The sequence below is a fragment of the Dicentrarchus labrax genome, unplaced genomic scaffold (assembly GCF_905237075.1).
Source record: "Dicentrarchus labrax unplaced genomic scaffold, dlabrax2021, whole genome shotgun sequence".
Taxonomy (NCBI): domain Eukaryota; kingdom Metazoa; phylum Chordata; class Actinopteri; family Moronidae; genus Dicentrarchus; species Dicentrarchus labrax.
The window spans coordinates 13,049,413-13,072,271 of NW_026136703.1; the positions used below are offsets into that span (position 1 = coordinate 13,049,413).

Below are 22,859 nucleotides of genomic sequence, written 5' to 3' on the forward strand. Positions count from 1 at the left end.
AATACCGGGGACACATTCTGTCAACATTAAACTGCACATGTGATGCTTGGTGAGCTTCAAGAGAACAGCTACTTTTTTTAAACATTTTTTATTGCCCTATTAAAATTCTGTAACAGTGACATGAATATCAAGAACATAGCCATTGACTCTATGGACTCAAACCTGCATCACTTCAGTTTTTGAGCTGGCCCTGTATGTCTTTAAATGAATGATAAAATTATGATTATAATAAACAAAATTATATTAGGTTGACTTAACTGTAAGAGGACAAATGACACCTTTTGTACTGGTAGTGCAAGGGGGGAAAACATTTTAATCAGTGATCACTATTGAAAATCACGTCTACTATCTACATGATTCTGATATTGCCTTGTACAAAATGAAAATATGCAAAGACCCCCCCAATCCCCCCACCAAACACATTCATATGAAGGGCTAAGGGGGAGGTAAAACAAATTGTGAAACCTCTTCCATGAAGAGCTACAGGGACAATCTGACTACATACATTACCACAGAGCTTATGTCAAACAGTGTACAATATGCACACTTAGGGGGGGGAAAGTACAAAATTGAAAAGGTGTCACTGCTGAGGATCGATGCAAATTTGACATCTTTTGAAAAACTTTTTAACTGGCTGTGCTAAGGTATAAATAAGTTTTTAGGTGCAGATCCATGAATTAACATCTTCACAAGAAGAAACCGTAAATTGTTCCATCCAGGTAGCGCCAAAGTAGGGTAGGATGCCTGAGGGGGTCGGGGTTCTCACGAGTTCCTTGTTCAAACCTCCATATGTATATCAAAAAGTTTGAGAAAAAGTCATTTCTCTGTTTAAACCTTTTTACCTAGAGATGATACAAAGGGGACTTCTTATCTCACAACAAAGCAGGCCACGGGACATAAGTTTGTCAAGGAGCAGAGATGCAGGTCAAGTCCTCCAGTGTACGCTCACGTCGTTGACGTTAGCCAGGTTCGGGCCGATTCACTGGTTGTTTTTGGCTTTGGCATGTGTGAGGATATGAGACTTTAGGTTAGTTGACTGGGCAAATTTTTTGTTGCAGCCATCAAAGGGGCACACATACGGGCGGTCTCCAGTGTGAATACGCACATGTGTGCGCAAGTTAAAGTCCAGGGAGAACCTCTTGCCACAGCCCTCAAATGTGCACTGGAGACGAGAGAGATTGAGTTAACGCAGCTGAATGTCTCAGCCTGGCTCACAGATAAACTGATATCACAACATGCATTTGAGATGACAATAGCAAGGTTTATATGTAACTGCTCTGACACAATGCCAGTTGGGCAAAGTTTACATTTCTTTCCAATAAAGCAAAGTAAAACTGACCAACTCACAGATAGCGAGGGAACTCACCTGGAAAGGTTTCTCTCCTGTGTGTACGAGTTGATGCCTCTTCAGTTTTGAACTCTCAACAAAGGCTTTGCCACACTCTGCACAGACATGCACGCGAGGCCCATGGGTATGCAAGTGCTTTCTCATCGCTGAGTTGTCCCTGAACATCTTGGTGCATCCCTTAGAGGTAGAGAAATGGGATGAAGTTAACCACTCGGGAAATATTCACTTTACAGTGTAGCTTTAGCAACGGAATCACGTCAGCTCAGCATGCTTAAGTGTTCCTAATATCAGTGTAATTAATATATGCATGTCCTCAGTAAGGTAATGTCAATAATAAATACATACAGTACAACTTAGAAAGTTTATGTTCTTGCATTTACCCTTCATCTTTTCCACAGTGCTGTGTAAACTGGTGTAATAAACACTGCACTTACTTTGTGTGGACAGGCTATCGTCCTGGGTGCATCGTCTTCTTTTACTTTTCTTGGCTTCATTCTGCAACAGAAATAAAAGTCACTATAGACTGTTCACATAACTAAAAGACAAACACTAAGATTTGTTTACTTTAAGAAATCACTCTTGATAAAACTTGTACATGTAATGGGCCGGGCCATTACGTTCAATACTGCACTTCACATGAAAAAAGCTTAATGTGCAATCCAGCAATGGTTTAAACATATGAAAGGCAGTACTTCTTTCACTTTTGTAACACAACATGTTCAACTAACTGGCCATTAGTTAAGCAAACAAATGTTTCCTTTGAAAATGGTTCCATGAATATATTTCTTTTTTATGGCTCATTGAATTTGCCTTGTCATTACTTCTGGGTGGTTCAGGTATCTTTTGGTTCTTTTCTTTTCAGACATAGATATAAAATTAGTACAAAATAGGTTATTTGACTCATTTTTAAATAAAAACATACAAACAAAAATACAGGCTTGTTTTTCTTCAGAAATCAGCTAAGTACATTTTTTTTTATATTTCATTATTTCATATTTCAGTGAGCAATTATTTGAGTCAGTCATTTACATCATAATTTTCTTAAACTGATTACGTTCAACAAGATTTCACTGAATCATCATGTGGAATATAATGGGAGAAATGATTCCTCTTACAGTCACTTTGCAGAAGATACACTGACCCTGGGTAAACATAAACAAACATCAACATCACCACATACCGTGCAAACTCTGCCAGTTGTTTGGGGTCTGACAGGTCGATGCCTGGGATGCCTCCAGGAGGAAGCTTCTTCCCTGTCATGTATTCCGAGTAATCTGGAGGAGAGTTTTCACCCGTGATTTGCTCCTCATGATCTATGTCCTTCTTGTCATCTGAATGAGAGGGACGGATGTGTTGATAATTAAAACAGTACCAGAACATGTGAACGAATTGATTAAAACCACTTTGAGCTCAACCATTATCTCCTGACACTCTCTAATGTTACTCATTTACTACTAACACAAAATATGTGACAGAAAGCACGGGTTATGGCTCGAAGCTCTGTATTGAATAGGCTTACTTTGCAGACATAGCCACCAAATGTGTCAGTGGTTTTTTTTTATACGGGGGAAAATACAGAAGTTTAAAGATATTTTTCACGATTTCTTATTATGGACTTTTTCCATGTAGCGCTATATACAATCTCACTGAAAATAACTAGCTTTAATTGTTTGAAATGACATACGGAAGATCCACGCTGCCATGTTTACAAACATGAACACATTTCAAATATTCAACTGAAAATGTTATATTATTTTTAACAGACCTTTTTAAACCAAACAATGTTTATTTATTAGGTTACAACGATAAAAAAAGTATTTTTATTACATATATATATATATATATATATATATGCACAGCACGATACAATTAGAGGAACTACTTTTCGACACAGAATCTAGTTCGCTTGAACGATATGCACGTATAAGGTGTGTTTAAAGCCTCGGAAGTGTAAAGTATGAGGGGTTCCTGAAGGCACCACCGCCGTTACAGCTGAACTGAACTGCGCCACAGCGGCCTAGCGGAGCCAGCTGCACTCGCTCCCACTCTCGCCGCCATCTTCGTCGGCCAAATAAACGCCATTTTTTCGGGCCGCCATACTTTCTAGACCGGGAAAATATGGCGGCGCCCATCGACACATAAAACATGGCTTCCCATAAAAACAAAAACATTTCAAATGAAGTTTAAGTGGCTCAGAGTCTTGGAAATAATTCCTACTTTGGCGGAGGACGAGGCCCCACCTGGGCCCAGTCACACGGCACACACGCTGAGAACAAAGCGAGGAACCAGCTTGCAGGAATTCACACAGGACTCTGAACTTACCCGATGCCCACATAGTCACCGAAAACTCCCCCTCCAAAGTCTTTATCTGGACCTGCTTCTGTTCCCATTTTCTGCCCATTTCTCCTCCGCTCAGATAGCTCTTTTTGCCCGCTTTCTTTCCGCTTCCAGCCTTCTTCATCCGGCCTGTCGACGAGCTTTTCCCGGCGACAGTAACCAGAGTCTGTTCGATAAAGTCCTCCTCCACTGCGGGCACCGGGATGAGGATTTGGTCCTCAAACCCGTCGTCCGTGTGCAGTTCAGAGTCATCCTCGCCCACCACCTCCTCTCTCGTCTGCACCAGAATCACCTCTTGGTGCGGGTGAATCGAGTTTGGATCATCCGTGTCAAGAGGCTGTAAGGCGATCATAGGCTGGTGTTCACCGTCGTCTCCAACAACTGTTGTCTCGATTGTCTCTACTTCGATTTCGTGCAGTTCCACTATCTCGGCCGGCATTTCTGACCCGTCCGTTCCTATGTACAGCGTGTCCCCCGATGCCATCATTAATGTTGTATTTCCTCCTACTTGTATGGTAATTTTTTTTTTTTTTGTACACTCTCGCTTTCCCTCCTGTCTACACAGCCTTCCTCCTCCCTCTCCGAAAACAACTCTACACTACTGTACTCTCGTCGCCACACTGCTCCAGTTTTGAAGTCTCGCGTGATTTGGACTAAAGAGTTCCCCCCAGTCTGTGGTTAAAATGTGGATCATACAATCTGCAGTTTTATTGATTTACAGTATAAGTTATTACCATGAGGATATTTAAGTAAATTTGAATGTGTATGGCATCAGTTATTTATAGGAAACATTTAATCATAATTTATGAATGAATGCTTCAAAATAATTAGACAACTCAAACTAATGTAAATGAGGACATAGCCTACTTGAACTGTGTATAATAACATTAATTTATTGCAAATTAAAGTTGCATTAGATATTTTGTATTACTAAATAACATGGTAATTATTTGTTTTATTATTTGATTAACTGCTTGGTCTATAAAGTGAAAATGTATAGTTTTTTAAGTTTGAAGATCATTTCCCAGAGGATTTTCCCAAGGTGACACATTCAAATTGCTGTTTTTGTCGGAGCAACAATTCCAAACCATATAAATGTATATAAATATACATATATGTATATATATATATACACACGTATATTATATATATATATGTATATATATATATATATAATCAACTTATCAAGACTGCAAATCAGTACACTTCTTAAGCCTATGCAGAAAGACAATTCAGGAAAACTCCTTTCATATGGTGGTAATGGTAAGAACTACAGCATGTTGGAGGTTCTCAAGAGTGAAATCATAATATTATCTGCATCACTTATAATGTAATAATTATTAGATAATTCCACTGATATTTAGCAGTAGCAGTGTGTTACATGGGTTGGGATGGGTATGAACAGCCTACAACAAGGTGGTCTTGTCAATAAACAAATTATAGTGCAGATTGCTTGGACTGTATTTTCTTTTTTTTTTTAATTTTATTTTGCCGTGCTTTAGCTTTAGTCTCCCTCTAACAATATAATAAAATAAATAATGTAAAGATGCAGTTGAGCTGGAGAGCCTAAGGTTGCACAGATTTCAGCAGGTGACACTGTCTTGCTCCACTTCGTCCCTCCTCCGGGAGGGCGGGGCTAGTTATCACACCTTTTGCACCTTCAGCCTACAACCTGTGTTGGTGGGTGTGCCCCGATACTGTGCAGGTTTGATGACACACATAACGCCACGGAGTCGGCTCTTCCATTCTCAGTGAGGATAGTCATGGGGAAGACAGGTGGAAGGGACGACTTTGAATGGGTCTACACTGACCAGCCTCACACTTCAAGAAGAAAAGAAATTCTGGGTAAGAAATTTAAAGAAGTTTAAAAAAAGAAAAACTTTGTGAACAGTTAAAGTTAAATGTCGGGTTAGTTTGAGTTGAAGCGAGAGAGTCTTTTTCTGACCACAGCCTACTTATAAAATCGTTGCCAGCCGGTTAAACCTGTTTACTAGCTGTTGCTTAACCTACCAGACTACAAAGTATGCAAGAGAAATGCAGAAGGTGGCATGTTTCTAAAGATGAACACAGCTTTGAAAAATTCACTTACAAGTACAGGTAGAAATATCATTTTATATTTTTTGAAATTCAGCTGATGTCAAATATTAATGGGTGTGTCACGTTGACTCAAACCTGGGAGTATTTACAGATGTTTGCGCACAGACGTTTTATAAGAAAAAAAATCACTTAGTTTCAGTAAGAGGGAGTGGGAGCCGCCCAGATAATAAATTGAACCCACGTTACAGCACAATGCATGATGATAAAAGATAACTATAAATAACTATAGGAGGAACTGTGACTATTAAATACCAGATGATTTACTGAGTTTTTCTTGGGGAAAAAAGAAAAAAGGTTATGATCTTTTCGCGTAAGCCAATCTGCCTCTCAGTCATCTTTTTATCTGACCTGTGAGACAATAACAGCATATTGATAGCAGGTGCGACTGACAATGCACCTGCTTGCTAGGTAACAAGACACATGCCCACGACAAACAGAGTCAGGGGATCAGGGAGGATCCCTAAAAGAATAAACTTCGTTAACCAAAACCGCCTTAAACCACATCTGTAATCATTAATGTGAGAGAATATCTGTCTGATCTATGGGTTGTGTTATTTTCTTACCAAATCTCTATCAAGAAAAGTGATCTTTGGTCATGATGTAACTCGAGTTGAAACCGTTTAGCTGAACAAGATCTGAACCTGTTGATGTATATTTGATCTTGGCTTTGTCCAGCAGTCGCATGGTTGCAGGTGATGGATTGTGTGACACCAGTGAGTCTTCAATTATTAAAGCGTTTAGTTTTAATTATCCTCTGCCCTGCCCTGATGGGAGAGGCAGAGGTCGTTGAGCCCTGCTTTTCTTTTGCATTATTGTGAGATATTTTGATTGACAAGTGGTTTTAGGAATTTGGATGGCTAGTTGTTTTAACATGTTTTCAGTTTGTGGACTTTGTCTCAACTCCCACCGCATAAACTTTATATTACTGTATCCTGCACATTACAGTATCTCACAAGGTCACATATGATTCATGACACTGCCTGACATTTCAGCTCTCAGTGATGCTTGATTGAATGGTTTATTTGACTTGTAGCATGCAGTTGAATCTGAAATAAATCAGAGTTGAAACTTGAGGCTGAAACCTTTTTTATACAGGTTGAGTTTGTGAGTTATTGTCTCTCTGACATGGTGATGTAGAGATCCAGTGATGGCTGTAAATCATGTTCAAATAGATTCTTTTATGGTTTCTGGTTATTCATTTAACTTTATACCCTGTGAGTGGGTTACACACCCAAACACCTAAAGAAATAGCCTCTAAATATGGCTTTAAATAACATGGGGACACATTGGAGGTGAGTCTATCATAGAGTAGATTAAAAAGAAATATAAACTAAATATTATGTTGGAACTGTATCTTTTAAAATGAGTGACTGGCTGTGGGGGGTGGGGGCGGGGGTGGAGTGGGGAATTTCTCTTGGCTAAACATTAAGTAAATAAAGAGGGTTTGTTCGGTGGAGGTGATACCTGCATGCAGCAGAAATGGCACTGAAAGCAGCCTCTGGACCAATTTGCATAGAGCCAAGTGACCTGAAAGCGAGATTTGCATGGCCGCATGCTGCATGACTTTGTTTCGTCTAATGCATGCTGGGATAATTTCCTTAACCCCTGTGATAGGACAACCCCTCCTGACTTCATACCAGTGTAACAAAGACCTTCTATCTCCTGCCAAGTAGACTGAGTTCTAAATGTAAATGATGCTCTACACTAACGACAAACTAAAATGACAAATTAAGCCCGTGTTGTTACAGTGAAATGTTTTTGGACACTCCCTTGTATCTGCCTGAGTTTCATGTCCCTCAGCAAAACAACACCTCTGGCAATTAAAAATTGACTTTTGTCAGCAGGCTCTTCCCAGGAGGAGGGCAGGTATACCACATGCTTGATTGTGTTCTTTGGTATACATAGTATCAGGCCACAGTATTATACAGTGATAAGTTGAGAACTAGCTTTTTAAAAAATCTTTCTCTGCTGGACTCAGGACTGATATTTTACTTTCTCTACATCCTACATACTTATTAAAACAATAAATAATAATCTGTTACTTTTTCTCTCTCTGTCCTCTTTTTTTTCTTTCATCTGCTTCTCTCCTCAGCCAAATATCCAGAGATCAAGTCTCTGATGGGTCCGGACCCCCAACTGAAGTGGGTGGTATCGGGCATGGTCCTAACCCAGCTCTTGGCTTGCTACCTGGTCCGGGACCTCTCCTGGAAGTGGATCATCTTCTGGGCTTACAGCTTCGGAGGCTGCATCAACCACTCCCTGACTCTGGCAATCCATGACATCTCTCACAATGTGGCCTTTGGCAACAAGCTGGCAAAGTGGAACCGCTGGTTCGCCATGTGGGCCAACCTGCCCATCGGGTTGCCTTACTCTGCCTCCTTTAAGAAGTATCACATCGACCACCATCGGTATCTGGGTGGCGACAAGCTGGATGTTGACATCCCTACAGACATTGAGGGATGGTTCTTCTGCACCCCGGCCAGGAAGGTCCTCTGGCTCTTCCTCCAACCCTTCTTCTACGCCCTTCGCCCATTAGTGGTCAATCCTAAGCCAGTAGGCCAGCTGGAGATCCAGAATGCACTTGTTCAACTCACAGTAGACTTAATTATCTACTATTTATGGGGGCTGAAGCCCATTGTTTACCTCATTGCGGGGTCTATCCTGTGTATGGGACTGCATCCTATCTCTGGACATTTCATAGCTGAGCATTACATGTTCCTGAAAGGACACGAGACATATTCTTACTATGGATCACTGAATTTGATCACCTTCAATGTCGGGTATCACATGGAGCACCATGACTTCCCGAGCATTCCTGGCAGTAAACTACCTCAGGTGAGACTGTGTTACTGTGATAAATAATGGCTACGTTTGCAACAGGTGAACTCTTGAGTCATTTTTTCCAAGACTATTAATAGTTGAGAATGAGGACAGTTGCAACACTTACATCACCTCCAGGTGTGGGCAGATAAGAAGGGCCTCTCCCATCATTCAGAACTTAAACAAAAAGGTATCTGCAAATGCAACATGACATTCTATCAACTGCAAATATTTATCAGATGAAAGGCCAGCCTTTGTAACTGATTAACTGCTGCCCGTCTAGCACCACTAGAGTATGAAGAGATTCAAAGTGAGATACCTGCCTTTTGGCACAGCTGACAGCTACAACCTGATTGAGAGATTCTTTAGTTTATGAGCGATTTTGTTCTTAACAGAGGGAATATGACAATTTTATTTTAATTTTATTAGAATAAACTATTTTGTTTCATTCTATTTGAACTATCAAAGACCTTTTTTAGGATTTAAAAAAAAGGGACTTTGGAAGAGAAATCAAATGTCATTGTGTACTTGTGTACAATTGTGTCTGTATCTGACTGTCCTAGTGAAATAAGACCATGTTGAATTAGACCTGAATTGGTCCCTGAGGTGCTTCTGACACCTCATATATACAGAAGGTTATATACCTGATGTACAGTTTACATTCTTATTTCTTCCTAAGCTCTCATTCTCACTCAATGTTTCCTTTTTTTGGCAGGTCAAGCAAATCGCAGCAGAGTATTACGATTCCCTTCCACAACACACTTCCTGGACCCGGGTATTATGGGACTTCGTGTTTGACGACAGCATCGGGCCCTATGCCAGAATCAAACGGGAGTACAAGCTAAACAAGCAGGGATAGATCTGTGACTGAATATGTTTCCCTTTGAACAGGAATGTGAATTTCAGTTGTTAAAAATCTATGGACTACTATTAAATATTATCTATTTTCCCCCCCCATGTAGTATGTGGTTGTCACTGTATAGACCTTCTAATATGTTGGACATCTTAAATCAGTCAGGAAATGGGACAAGAATTCAGATAAAGTCTGAATGGCCTGTTGCTGTGACGCAGTGATAACATTTCCTTGTATCCAGAAGACAAAATGAGGATGAAAAGCTAATATTTCCTTATCTGCAGGTGGAGACCACAAATGATAGTACTCATTATTATAGGATAATGGTCGCATACATTCTCATGAGGTTTTATAGAGACGTCCCTAGCTCTGTGGTCTCCCTTTCCTGCTCATAAGCATTACGCCCGGCTTCTTAAGAATTTCTGAATGTATGAATCGAAGCTCACAAAGCCTCTCAGATTACCTAATACAGTTTCACATCTATCATGCAGAACAGTGCTGAGGAGGAAAATGAGCATTGAAACTTACTTTTCAGTCAGAAGAGCCTTTTCTTCAGTGACGCCCCATTCTGCTTGTTTGCGTGCTGTAAATAAACTGATTACATCTACAGGGATTGGACAAAATAACAGAAACACTGTATAATGAAAGTAGTTCTTTAGAATATTCTTATAATGTTTGGTTTTTTGAAACTGTTGGTGAGCCATCTTGGGACCACTGGTCCTCCTTGCTCATGCAATTGTATGAATTTGGCCTCTGTCTTCGTGAGTTTAGTGATCACTATATTAAATCATTTCTGGGTGGTCATGACCGATGCACCAGTGATTCAGGAAGCAACACTGAATCACCTGTGAAAGTGACACATTTTTCATGTTGTGAGTATCCAAGGCAACACAAGAAAACTTGTGAAAATAGGCCAGATAATCAGTGCTTGAATTGCTTGTATACCCTACACAAAATGGAAATGTATAATGTGTAATGAAGTGAGAAGAAAAACCTTAGAAATCATGTTGACTTAAGCCAGACAAAAGAAAAGAGCATTAGCTGTTAAAGAGGAGCAGTGGTCTCTAGCTTTCACTCACTGACAGTCAGCAAACTACAGCGAATTATTACAAGCATTGCCAAATTAGTATTTAACACAGAGCAATTTTATTGTATAGTGTTAGTTATGTTTTGTCCACCCACTGTATGTGCAGCTCAATCTGTGTGTTGTGATAAATAAGCATGATCTTTGTTGTTTGTATTTAAATCAATGTACTATATATATATATATATATATATAAAACAGTAAAAGATCTTTATAAGAAAAAAATACTATCAAGAATATTAGTTTGTCCTTGGTTTTCCATTTCCTGTCTGTTTTGCGGTAACCAGATGTGACCCTTTTATTTTATTCAAACATAATTAAAATATACTCTAATGGTGAAAACCATTTAAACTTTCCACATGTACCAAAACACAAGTGTGAACACACACACACACACACACACACACACACACACACACACACACACACACACACACACACACACACACACACACACACACACACACACACACACACACACACACACAGCAGGATATTGTGTAGATGGCTGACACAGTCTATTGTTTTTCTTTGAATGAATTTACTTCCAGCTTTTAAATCAGAACGTAGTTGAGAGCGGACAGAGTGGATAGAATGCAACAACCGATAATCAACCAAATCCTTCCTGCAAAGACACATTTAGCTACCATCACATAGGCCTACCATTCACTTTCTTATCTAGATAAGATTTGCATATTGCCAGAGCAACCCCCTTCATTATCTTCACATTGCTACCATTATCAAGTTCAACATCTCATATATAGAAAGGGGAATCTTCATGGAAACAAACCACTATAATAAATGTACCACCGTTTGTATTTTTTTTTTTTTTTTTTCAAACCAAATAAATAACTAATTCATAGAAATGGGGGGTTTCATGCATACTTGGGAGGTTCACAAAGCATAGGATGACTAATAGATAGTACTACATTGTTTTCTAGCTAGGTAAAACCAGGTGGCACATTTACAGTTATCGGCCTGTTTTGTGAATGATCCCCAAGTTTCATTGATCTCACACATCTGAACAGGTAGAGAGAAACAAGTACCTCTGTCACACTGGAGTTGTAGAGCAGACTGTTATTGTGTGTTACTTGATTAATTGCCAAAAAATCAATTGCTCACTTTTAATGTGGTAAGAGGTAATAATTTGAGTGGCTAATTGTGGTTCAAACATTTAACAATTTTTTCCAACCTCTCTGGAGAGAAAAGATTAGACACACATCACCAGTATGAACAAGGTCATAAAAAAGCCTGTTTTTTTTTTTTAAATAAGCCAGTTCAGGGCAGGTGAGTCTGCAGCACCATTATACCCATATTGTGCTTGTTATCATCAAATAGTTAGGGCTAAACTCAACAAAAAATAACATTAGAAAATATAAAAGGCTGACATAAATGGTGTGCAAGATTCCTTTTTCCTTCTATAATATCAATAAAATACTCATTGTCATCAACAGCATCATCATTATCACCACAGTTTTTAAATAATAAAACAGTAAAAACTTAGAAAACAAAAATATTTTCTTCTTAAGACTTGGACTGAACAGAGAACAAAGAGTTGCAACACTGGGCTGACTGAGTCTATAGGTGCACAGAGAGGACCACAACACCACACTCAGCACGAATGTCCGTCCATCCCTCAATTCATCTTTTAGTATATTTTTCATTGTCTGTTTGAGTTCATCAGTCCTTTTACACTTTCTTTATCCATCCTTCTGTTACTCCTGCAGCTCTGTCTCATTAACCCCTTCCCTTTCATCTTCTCTGTTTTTCTTTCTTCCATTTTCGCTGTCCAGCAGACTCAAATGTTGGCACAACATCTCTGCAACTTGCATCATGGCATCGCGAGGTCACAGAAACATTGAGAGAACATTCCCGGGTCCTCGTGTCTGTGCATCTGCATGTCCATCCTCCTCCAGCTCCTCCTCTTGCTCTCCTCCTACTGTTGCTCAGATGAGATTAGGATGTACTGATTCTGCCAATTTCTTGTCTGATGGCTGCAAGACAAGAAATACCAGTTAACTTTGCATTAGATGTGGGGGAATAATAGAAGTACTATGAATTATTAACAGTGTCAACTAGCTTTTTCATGTGATTATTTCACTCTTAATAGTAAACTTTACAGCTAGTGAGTTGTAAAAACTAGTGTGTGGAAAGGATTAAAGATTAAACATGCTTTTTGCTCCCGGATACTGCAATGAACTTGCTTACCATTAATGATTTCATCTTTCACCTTATGCAACTCACGTACAACTTCATCCAAAATTTCCTGCAAAACAAGAAGTGCTTGTGAGTTGACAGGATGTGCAAAATAGTAAGTCTTCACTGTACAAAAACCCATTATATCCCTCATGTAACAAAATACATCACACCAACCTGTTTCATCCTGTCAAATTCTGTGTCTGCTTCACTAGTGCTGCCGATGGGTCTCACTCTGTAACACAAGAGGACAAACTGATTGAATCTAAAAGCAGCCTCTTTTCAGCGGATGAGCATTACGCACTAAATATTTAAAAGGACTGTGTATCGTTACAAGGGTTTTTTGTTAAACCTAACCACCATTTAGACAATTCTTCTCATCCTAATTTAATTTATGTTAGTTGCCTATCGTGCAAAGGATGAGCTTTATGCTGAAATTCCTGGAAATTCCCTGATGTTAAAGGTTTACTATTTCATATTCAAACCACACTCCCTTCACTCCTCTTCCTCTAACAGACCTGGACACCAGTGAGGACTTGTCTGCAGAGTTTGAGCGTTCCCATGGCTTCTTCACAGCATCTGGAGAGGGGGAAAGAATAAATGAAATAAAATCAAACAACTATGAAACAGTCGGCTGTAACACAGAGCAAAAGATGTCTTTAAACTTGTTGTTTTATGGAATATATGTACAAGCTGTGTTATATAATAATCTGGTGAGTGGGCTGTTCTGTACCTGTTGAGTTCTGCTGACCTGGCCCTCGACCACTAGAGTCGTCCTACAGGAGAGAGAGAATTTCATCAGCTTTAGTGTAAAAGGTTCAATTAAAAATCACAGGATTAGTTCAACATTTTGTGAAATACACTTATTATCTTTCTTGCCAAGAGTTAGATTAGCATACAGATCAGACTAGCTGTTTGCCTCTGATTCTAGTCTATATGCTAAGCTAAGCAAACCGGCTGCAGGCCACAGCTTCAGCTTTAACAGACAGACATGAGAGAGGTATCAATCTTCTCATCTAACATTAACAATTCCCAAAAAGTCTTACTTCATCGGGTTTCTCTGAGGCTTTCCGTCTAGGAGAGGGGGAAAGGAATACATGAGCCAACAGTGAGATACATATTCAAATAATTTAGCAACTAAGACAGAAAGATTGAGTCATGGATAAAATATTAGTACAAGAGATAAACATTTACTGCAAGTAAAGCGGAACAAGGAAGATGAAAAATGTAAATGTTGGTATAACGTGATCGAATGGAAGAACAGGTATTTTCTCATGCTTCTCTGCATGGTTAGTGTAAGGAAAGGTGTGCTGTGTTTGTGTAACAGTTGTACCTGCGAGCTAGTAAGGCATTCATCTCCTGCATCAGTCCCTCCCCACCACCACCACTGCCACCACTAGACCGGTTGGAGTCACTTTTGCCACCAGACCCGGGCGGACTGCTCTCATCCTGAAGAATACATTGTAAAATGGGTTTCAGTTTTTTTCTGAGGGGTGATTTCTCGACTGAGAGCAGACTTTGTGTCCTAACCCCCCCTCCTCCCACTGATCACACACACACACACACACACACACACACACACACACACACACACAAGTAGCATGGCTTCAACAATTAACAACTGGATCTACAGCTCCTAAGCTTTAACCATTGTAGCTCACCCGATGTACTTTACGTAGTTTGGCTCCAGCCAGTGCTGCAGCCAGTCCTGAGGGTTGGACCCCAGGTGGCCCCCCAGGAGGCCCTCCACCAGTGGGCAGTGGAGGGGGCATGGGTGGGGGCACGGCCATTGGGGGTGGTGGACCTGGTGGTGGTGGTGGGGCTGGAGGACCAGCCATAGGTGCTGGAACTGCAGCTGGAGGAGGTGCCACAGAAAGCATAGCTGGGTGACCTGCAGAGACAGGGGGGCCTGGGAGGGGCAGATTTAAATCTTGGTTAATGGCAGTATGGCTTGATTTACCTTTTTTGCCCCTTGGGAGGTAGTACGAAGGCCCTCTGAGGAGTGATCTGCACTCTCACTGTATAACAAATACCTAACTGCTTCCGACAAGCCACTGGGCAGCACTGGAAATAATTTACACACCAGAGGTATTCATGAGGACTTTTTTTGATTTTCTACTTCACGGCCAGCCATTAATTTTATTTCATTTTAGTGCTGGATGAATTTTATACTATATATTATAGACTCATGGTAATGCAGATCCAAAAGGGGACGGTTATGAAAACTCCACCTTGGTGGTTGAATAAGTGCATGTGGGAAACTCATTACCGTGGATACCTTAAAGCAAAAAACTGCCTAAGCCTGTATATTATCCTTTCACAAGGTCTACATTTCCAACATTGCTTGTGAAAGTGACAGCGGCAGCCACATACAACAACAAAATAATTCACTGACTGTACCAAGAGCTATCAAAACTGCCTGCAACTGCATAACCATGTGACATATATGTTACTTTGACAACTAAATAAAGGCGACCGATAGATTCAAGTAGATTTTAGTACGTAATAAGTTTAAGTCCTATTTCCCTGGTAATGCTCTACTACTGCAGCCATTTTGAGGCCTTTTTTCTGTCAGTGTTTTTTTCTCACCAGGTGAAACACCTGTTGAGCAGGATTGAAGCGAGATGACAGCCTTGGTTAGTCAAAATCATTCAAATGCTGGGTCTAACTCCTTGGTTGTTTGCCTGTGAGGGTTGTAGACCTTCCACACAGGATAGCACAAGACATTTTAACATGTCATAGTAGGAAAATAACAGGCGTAATAATAATTAACGATGGACATTTAGCTGCTTCAGTTTACAGTCTTGTAGTTTATGTACTAACAGGAACAGTTGTCTCACCCTACAGGTATTGTGTGCATATGACACGTGCATTTTTCATGTGAGGGTGAGGGGCATTCACTAAAGTGACACTCCCTTGCATACAACACACACAGTCTCACACACACACACACACACACACAGACAGACAGACACTGTAAACATATAAAATCCCTCTGATGAGAGACTACCTCCTCCTCTCTCCTCATCATACTTACTGCTGCTGGCCATGGGGGCCTGCTGGGGGACGGGGGAGGGGGTCTTCTTGGGCGAGCCCCCGTCAGACATGGCAGTGTAAGAGGGGGGCGAGGAGGAGGAGGAAGTGGTGGTAGGGGGCTGGGCCTGCTGGTAGTACACCTGCTGCTGCTGTTGTTGTTGTTGTGGATGCTGTTGCTGCTGAGGGTGGAAGGTGGATGCGTACTGGGGCTGGTGGCTGGGGGCAGGGCCTGGGGCTGTCTGACCTATCAGAGGAGGTAGGGGGACGGCCTCGCAGTATTGCGGGGTGAGTGGCAAATGCTGAGAATGAGGGGAGTAGGAGTCGTCTGGCTGGCCGTTGGAGTGAGGGTAGGGCTGGTGCTGGGGGTACTGGTGAGGCCCCGTCATGCCGCTTGGGTCAAGAGGTGGGGGCTTCATCCTAGAGCTTAGGGGCGGGAGGGGGTGAGCCATAGGAAGGACTGGCTGTGGGGGCATACCCTGCCTCACAGGCATGGCCATCATAACTGGAGGGGAGGAGGAAGGGGGCAACTGGGCGTACATTTGCTGCAAATGGGAGGCAGACCAGGTGCCATGCTTATGGGGGAGCATGATGTCTTGTTGCTGCAGTTGTTGTTGAAGGTGTAGGTGGCGGGCTGCTGTGGGAGGAGACAGGGGGATCTGACGGACCTGTCGGCCCTGGGTGGTCACTCCTGCCTGGACTGGGGAAAAGGCTGAGGCAAGCGAGGTGGAGAGCTGGGAGGAGAGCTGGGCCTTGTCCCTAGCAGCCACCGCCTCTTTCTCCTGAGAGGGAGAAGAGGAGGTGGAGGAGGGAGGAGAGGAGGAGGCCACGCGGACGTAGGAGGGTGGCAGTGTGCTAGCCCTGTACTGTCTGTACTCAGGAGGAGTGTCTGGGTGGGTGGGAGGGGTGGAGACTTTATATTGGAGAGTGGAAACGACTGTGACGGGCAGAGAGAGAAAGACAGATAGAGAGAGGAGAGAAAGGTAGAGGAGATGCAGACGAAGAGGAGGACGAAGGAGGGCAACAAACAAAGGAAAACAGAAAAGAGAAAAACGTGAGAAGAATGAAAAGCAACCAACTGAGCAACCAAGCAAGTAAAGATGAGAAAATCAGGAGCAATCCAAAAAACGGAAGCCAATAGCAAATAAGAAAGAATCAAAATATCATAAAAAGAAAAAGCAGCAGAATGCAACATGACTGAGCCATGGTCAGAAAGCATATGGCATTTCCCCCCAACAGTAGCTGGAAGAAAGAGATGGCAGTAGAGCATGTTGCAGGGACAGGGGGGTATTGATATCGCCACTGACAGCAGGGACAAAGGAGGATGTTTAAGTCTGTGTGTGCATTTAAAGGCCAGACTTGAACATTTATAAGTGTGCATGGATAAAAAAGCATAAGGGCGTACAGACTGGGGGGGTAGTGGTTGAAACTAAGGTGGGAAACACTAACACAAACCACACTGGGAAAGCCTGTTTACCTCTAGGAACCTACCGTATCAGGGTCTGGAATCTCTGGTATTTATTAAAGATGAAATCACTTGTTTGCTGACCCAACAATGATAACCTCCCTCATTTAAAAAACAACAAAGCAGAGCAAATACCCGTTTACTCTGCTGCAAGGTTGTTTATTGACAGCTGGAGTGTGCTGTGAGGTTTTTTTTCCTAAAGTGTTTGTGTAGCTAGGAGCAAACGTTACGCCAGCCTTTAATTCCTTCTGGTCTCCAGAGTAGCGTGTGAAAGAGAAAGAGTGTGTGTGTGTGTGTGTGTGTGTGTGTGTGTGTGTGTGTGTGTGAATACAGCTGGGTGTGGGTGTTTGTTTAAGCCTCACCTGATCCTGATGTCCGTCGCTCCCTCTCCTTGTGCGCCTGCATCTGATGTTGCTCCATCATCCTGTAAATTGCAAGGATGTCACAGCTCTTTCAGCCATAAGTCATTTTTAATATGTACTTTGACTGTCTCTCTGTTTAACACGCTATCACCACGGAGGTTGAAATCATACCTCCTCTGTGCCTCGCTTTCCTCTGAGGAGGGCCCATTTTGGCGCTGGACGACTGGACCTGAATGACACAAGGTGGGAAAAAGATCAACCACATAAAAAAATAATAATAATTTTGACTATTCTATAGTCTAAACTCTTTGCTTTACTTCTTGTTTCCCTTTTCTAAAAAGGCCATCTTCTGATCAGTGACTGTTTCTCTCTTTTTTTGTCCTTTTTTTAGTTTCTTTTTTTTCCTCAGCCATCTGTCCCCTTCCATATTATTCAACATTTGTTTATTACATACGGTATTTCACAGCATGAAAGTGCATTTTGAATTTAGTTTCTATTTGTCTCTATTAGAGATAAGCCCTTATAGTCACTCTGTACTGTTAAAATGTTTGTCTTGTGTCTTTCTGGATTATTTTCATTGTAGGGTTCGAACATGAACAACTAACACATGCATGTAACATCTTTCAGTATAATATGTGTGAGATCAACAGGGAGTTATTGTGAGATACATTTCCATCTGTAAACAAGCCCTCAAAATTATAATCATCTTGCATAAAACAGTCCCAGTAGAGGGTGCAGGAAGCTGTGTTTACAGAATGAACGGAGCACAGCAGGCATCATGTGAGGTACTTTGCCCCAGAGAGCCAACAAGCTGTTTATAATGTAATTTGCTCAACATGTTGCCAGCCACAGGAATTTCAACTGTAAACCACAGCAGCAAAGCCTCTCAGAGAGTGGAATGAACAGAAATGTCACAGGAAAATATGAATTCAAAAGATATATATATCATAAGCTACAGTACAAAAATACATGGGATTGTTTTGCAACAAAAAATCAGTGTTTCAACATTGTTTCATGAAGTTCCCATCAGCCACATGGTCATCTCAGTTTAGCTTGTTGCTTTGCTTGTTGACCAACTACAGACTACAGTCTTCAGCCCCCCCTCTGGCCCCCACCGAGTGACAGAGTTAGACCCTCATTCTGGGGTGGCTATTAACAGGGAGCATCCTGGAGAGCGCTTAGCACATATCACCAGAATACCAGTCATTAAACTTCAACGCCCACTGTGACATCAAGAACACCCACGGGTGATATTTCCGCTGACTGTGTCTGGAGCATGGGGGTTGGTGGGTGGGGCCATGGGGGCAGTCAACATGAGGCAGGGCAGTGACTTCAAACTGCAGTCTGAATCACAGCTAAGGTGGAAAATGTATAACTACATGAATTCCTTTCACTTGACCCCTTTGTATTTTCGCCTTCATTGTAATTTTGCTTAAAATGTGACTTTTGAATGTTTTCCATTGATATATTATTAAGGTTTTAAGGCTATGTGACTGCTTTTGCCTCAAACTGTTTAATTTATTTTTTAGTTTAGTTTATTATTGACATAATATTCTATGCTATCAAACCTCAATCAATCAAACAAACTTTACACACACATTATATATAATATAATATATATTATATAACTCTATATAAATAAAATCAACTTTTGTTCCAAACCCTTAATGTGTTTCTTTTGTGGTGCTACCATAACGAGAAGCACAGAAAAAAAGAAGTGAGGTCTGGAAGATGTCTTGTTTGCCTCGCGCTCCTTGACACTCCCCTTAACTCTACTTCCTAGCTCATAGTAATTATGTGCTCCGCTGGCAAAGCTGCACATTAAATTTAGCAAATATCCTGAGGGTTAAAGGCAAAGAAATGCACCCTCTCTGCAAGAAGAGAGGACACTGAAATAATAACTAACTGTTTGCTTTGATCAAGCCTAATCAAGCATTTTAGAAAAGCAATCCGGTTTTTGAATAAGCCCTTAGGTCTTAATGAATGCGATGCTAAGAGGGAGTGAATGGGTGACAGTAGAAATGCTTGCTGGCTTTGTAAATACAGGCTATTTGTTTAAGTATCAGCATGACACACATTTTTCTAAATATTATCATTATATTTGTTTGCACCAGCAGCAATATTCATCTCCAAGAAGTATTTCAAAAATATAAAGATACAGATACAAATAGAGCCTAAACATTATGAGCTGCATGCATCTGCTGACTGTCTGGTCCACCTGCCGTCATCTACATTATGTATTTTTTCAGGTGAGACTTAAGGGATTCACTCTAAAAACACAACCCGCGGCTTTTCATTAACACTTCTCAACCTTTCTGCTGACGGTAATAAGGTAGAGGTGAAGGAGACAACTGTCACCCTGTATTGTGCTGTACCGAATGTGTATGTGTGTGTGTGTGTGTTTCTGCTGCTGACATGGTGTATGGTATACGGCTCAGGCTGTTGCCATGGTGAACATCAGAGAACAGGAAGCCCAGGGGATAAGAAGGCCTGATCAGACTTGTAAGCATTTTGTGGGAGCTAAGGAGACCATTGTGTGTGCGATGTGTGAGTTATCTTAATGGGATCAAAGAAAAACCAATTCCTCCTCCCTCTTGTACTCTATAATTCTTTCTTTAAAGACAATCGCTGTGACACTTTCAGTTAAAAACGAACGACATGTCTCAAAGACTTTTATTCTGATTTGTACTCTGATGATTGGATGTCGTTGCGTGGCAATTCCAATTTTAATTCGGTTAGTTTTCCCCAAATCACTGATAATAAGGCTACTAGTGCAGTTTAGGATTACCAGTCTCAGTTACTGAAGCACAAACTGCCTTTAGTTCATTTACCAATTGGTAAACCAATTGGCTCCCCTTTCCCCTTTTTACAGTACAACAAAAATCCTTATAAAAAATACAACTTTATCAGAGGCCACTTGTTCTCTTCTTCAATATATAGCTACAGGCCAGTTACTCCTTAAATGTGGGGTAGAAAAGAAAAAAGAAATTGGTGGAACTGCTAATGATTCATTGTCATCTAAAACTAGACACTGCTTTTCTGTAAGGGGCCACAGCCACAAAGGTTGGGAATCAGTGGTTTATTACTTGACAATACATTGTATTTTGTAAGATTCACATGTGTTTTAGTGACATTTTAATCTTAAATGTAAGTACAACTGTCAAATAAATGTAGTGCAGTAAAAAGTACTTGATAAAAAGGTACTTATTTACTAAATTAAATAACATAATGCACTATTACGTACACACATAAACAACTATTTTTTACGGTGAGAAAATGGCTGATGCTCAACATGGAAAACATGCATGGACATATTTCTCTCCAGCACAACACTTACTGAGGATGATGATGGCAGAGGAAACCCTCCTGAGTACACCAGGTGATATCTCTGGAGTCCGCATGATGAGAAACTTACTCAGTACAGTATGCTTTTTATGTAAAAACGTTACTTCTTTCAGAAAGAAATAGTGTAAGAAACGTGGTTAAGTAAGTAAGGAAGTGTTTCCCGTGAACAGAGACACTTTTGCCTTGCATGACGAGGCCCATGATCCCACATTCAAATGCACCCAAAAAAAGGAGGGCTGCCATATGAGCACGGTGAGGCACGACCTTAAGGCTCCATATGGGATATTTTAGCCACCAATAGAAGAGTCACAAGGATGGGATGGGATGTCAGCGCAGTTAAACACTCACAGATATTCTCGCTCAATATCTTATGCACGCACGCACGCGCGCACACACACACACACACACACACACACACACACACACACACACACACACACACACACACACACACACACACACACACAGAGACACCACTTATAAGTAGCTCGTAACCAGAGCTGGTCAGAAGCTATTTAGTAAACCAAGAGTAGGCGTGGGTTTGGCTTCAAATACAGTTCGGGGTTCAACCTGAATTTGTTTACTATCCATGTTTAAAGACCCTAAAAAACAAATCTGCCAGTTTGACTTCATGTCTCTAATCATGCTGCTTTCCTGCTGTACAGAGAGTCTTTTACTTTGAAAAGCACTGAAAAGTGAAAAATGAAACAATGACAATGAAAAAAAAAAAAAAATCTTTTAAATGAGGACATATTTCACTCAGCAATCAGCCAGATATTGTTGTCATTGTTTGGTTCAGTGTGCAGAGTGTAACTGCGGTACATGTTATTCACCAGCAGAGGGTAGTACAGCTTAGTCAAGTAGTTACACTTGGGCTTTGAAATCAACAGTTCAGATTATTGTGTCACATATCAATCATCATCAACGTGCTTATGCTGTCTGTATACAATGTGCATCCTGGTTTGATGAGAACGCCTCCATTAACGAATGTCTACATAGTAAAAACAAACAGAAAACTTTCAAAACTATGTGGATTATTTGACTGCGGTTACCTGACATTCTTTTGAGAGCAAAAACAGATTTAAACTGATCACAGATGACAGTTAAAGGCAGTCAGTGGTAATTTGAACCAAAATCCATTTGAGGTTCCATTAGTAGGTTTCCAACAATAGTTTAAGATTCTCTCTTAGCAAATCTCTTTTTTTCTCTGTTGAGACGAGCCATTTCATTTGACTCACATATTCAGAAAATGTCTCAGAAAATCCTCACGACCCGCCAGGAAATACAAAGCTGGGCCTTAGCACTTCATGAAGGACGTCCAAAGTAAAAAAAAAGTAATAGAGTGGACTGTATAGTTTACCAAAAATATAAATTTATACCATATATGATGAATCCTTACCTCCACTGTCAGGTGAGCTGAGGACATTGAGGGCGAACAGCATGGCGTTGGAGAAGGTGGTGGCCTCCTCCTTACTGGCAAAGTTCAGCCCATAGACCTGGCGGGCGTCACGCCACTGATGGAAGGTCGGGGTGGCCTGATTGTATTTCAGACCCTTCACTATGGAGTAGTTGATCACCACCTTCAATAAGGGAAGGAAAATGAGGCTGTGAAAGGCATGTTGGTTAAGTATTGACAACCTACTGATTATGAGGTATTTCACTCAGTGTACTTACGCTGTGTACTGTGGTTGAGGGAGTGAAAAGAGATTTAACACCAGTGTCTCTCTGCTCCACTCTATGATTTTCTAACCTCTATGGTACCCGCGCTCCCAGGGAGGTTTATCCAATAAGGATACATTCCACACTACAATACATATAAATACTGTTAAAACAGGCTCCATATTTAGTCACTTAGTATAATTTTCCTGTAATTATACTTAATTATACTATTAATGCAGGCTTTTTCTGTCAATTAGTAT

General features: G+C 41.0%; 3 protein-coding genes across 7 annotated transcripts in view; 1 reads left to right on the forward strand and 2 right to left on the reverse strand.

Moving 5' to 3' along the window:
- Nucleotides 1-279: 279 nt before the first annotated feature.
- Nucleotides 280-4,289, reverse strand: yy1a (YY1 transcription factor a). The gene is made up of 5 exons (XM_051381441.1): nt 3,671-4,289; nt 2,529-2,679; nt 1,783-1,843; nt 1,367-1,525; nt 280-1,162 (listed from the first exon to the last, which is right to left on the reverse strand). The coding sequence occupies exons 1-5, from the start codon at nt 4,170-4,172 to the stop codon at nt 980-982; spliced, it is 1,056 nt and encodes a 351-aa protein (XP_051237401.1). The 5' UTR covers nt 4,173-4,289; the 3' UTR covers nt 280-979.
- Nucleotides 4,290-5,371: 1,082 nt separating this feature from the next.
- Nucleotides 5,372-9,768, forward strand: degs2 (delta(4)-desaturase, sphingolipid 2). Its single transcript, XM_051381455.1, has 3 exons — nt 5,372-5,530; nt 7,875-8,617; nt 9,318-9,768. Exons 1-3 carry the CDS (start codon nt 5,449-5,451, stop codon nt 9,459-9,461), a joined length of 969 nt encoding a protein of 322 aa, XP_051237415.1. The 5' UTR covers nt 5,372-5,448; the 3' UTR covers nt 9,462-9,768.
- A 1,292-nt stretch (nt 9,769-11,060) lies between these two features.
- Nucleotides 11,061-22,859, reverse strand: part of evla (Enah/Vasp-like a) — a 34,983-nt gene continuing 23,184 nt past the window's right edge. For 3 of the 5 annotated variants that reach the window (XM_051381387.1, XM_051381394.1, XM_051381379.1), the window contains 12 exons: nt 22,340-22,520; nt 17,767-17,824; nt 17,596-17,657; nt 15,773-16,705; nt 14,397-14,644; nt 14,069-14,184; nt 13,782-13,809; nt 13,469-13,511; nt 13,254-13,314; nt 12,913-12,970; nt 12,748-12,805; nt 11,061-12,533 (listed from right to left, as the gene is read on the reverse strand). In XM_051381387.1, the coding sequence (XP_051237347.1) occupies nt 12,496-12,533; nt 12,748-12,805; nt 12,913-12,970; nt 13,254-13,314; nt 13,469-13,511; nt 13,782-13,809; nt 14,069-14,184; nt 14,397-14,644; nt 15,773-16,705; nt 17,596-17,657; nt 17,767-17,824; nt 22,340-22,520 (1,884 nt within the window). In that variant the 3' untranslated portion in view covers nt 11,061-12,495. Of the gene's footprint in view, nt 12,534-12,747; nt 12,806-12,912; nt 12,971-13,253; nt 13,315-13,468; nt 13,512-13,781; nt 13,810-14,068; nt 14,185-14,396; nt 14,645-15,772; nt 16,706-17,595; nt 17,658-17,766; nt 17,825-20,932; nt 21,626-22,339; nt 22,521-22,859 lie in introns of those variants that run through there. The other 2 variants (XM_051381406.1, XM_051381414.1) reach the window with 2 other exon arrangements.

Excerpts from the sequence above, each read along its gene's own strand:
- yy1a (XM_051381441.1), bottom strand. The coding sequence starts at position 4,172 with ATGATGGCATCGGGGGACACGCTGTACATAGGAACGGACGGGTCAGAA. Across the intron at positions 1,844-2,528 it reads CAACTGGCAGAGTTTGCACG|AATGAAGCCAAGAAAAGTAA; the intron begins GTATGTGGTGAT and ends TTTCTGTTGCAG. Across the intron at positions 1,526-1,782 it reads CGATAGCCTGTCCACACAAA|GGATGCACCAAGATGTTCAG; the intron begins GTAAGTGCAGTG and ends TCTACCTCTAAG.
- degs2 (XM_051381455.1), top strand. The coding sequence starts at position 5,449 with ATGGGGAAGACAGGTGGAAGGGACGACTTTGAATGGGTCTACACTGAC. Across the intron at positions 5,531-7,874 it reads AAGAAGAAAAGAAATTCTGG|CCAAATATCCAGAGATCAAG; the intron begins GTAAGAAATTTA and ends TTCTCTCCTCAG. Across the intron at positions 8,618-9,317 it reads CTGGCAGTAAACTACCTCAG|GTCAAGCAAATCGCAGCAGA; the intron begins GTGAGACTGTGT and ends TTTTTTTGGCAG.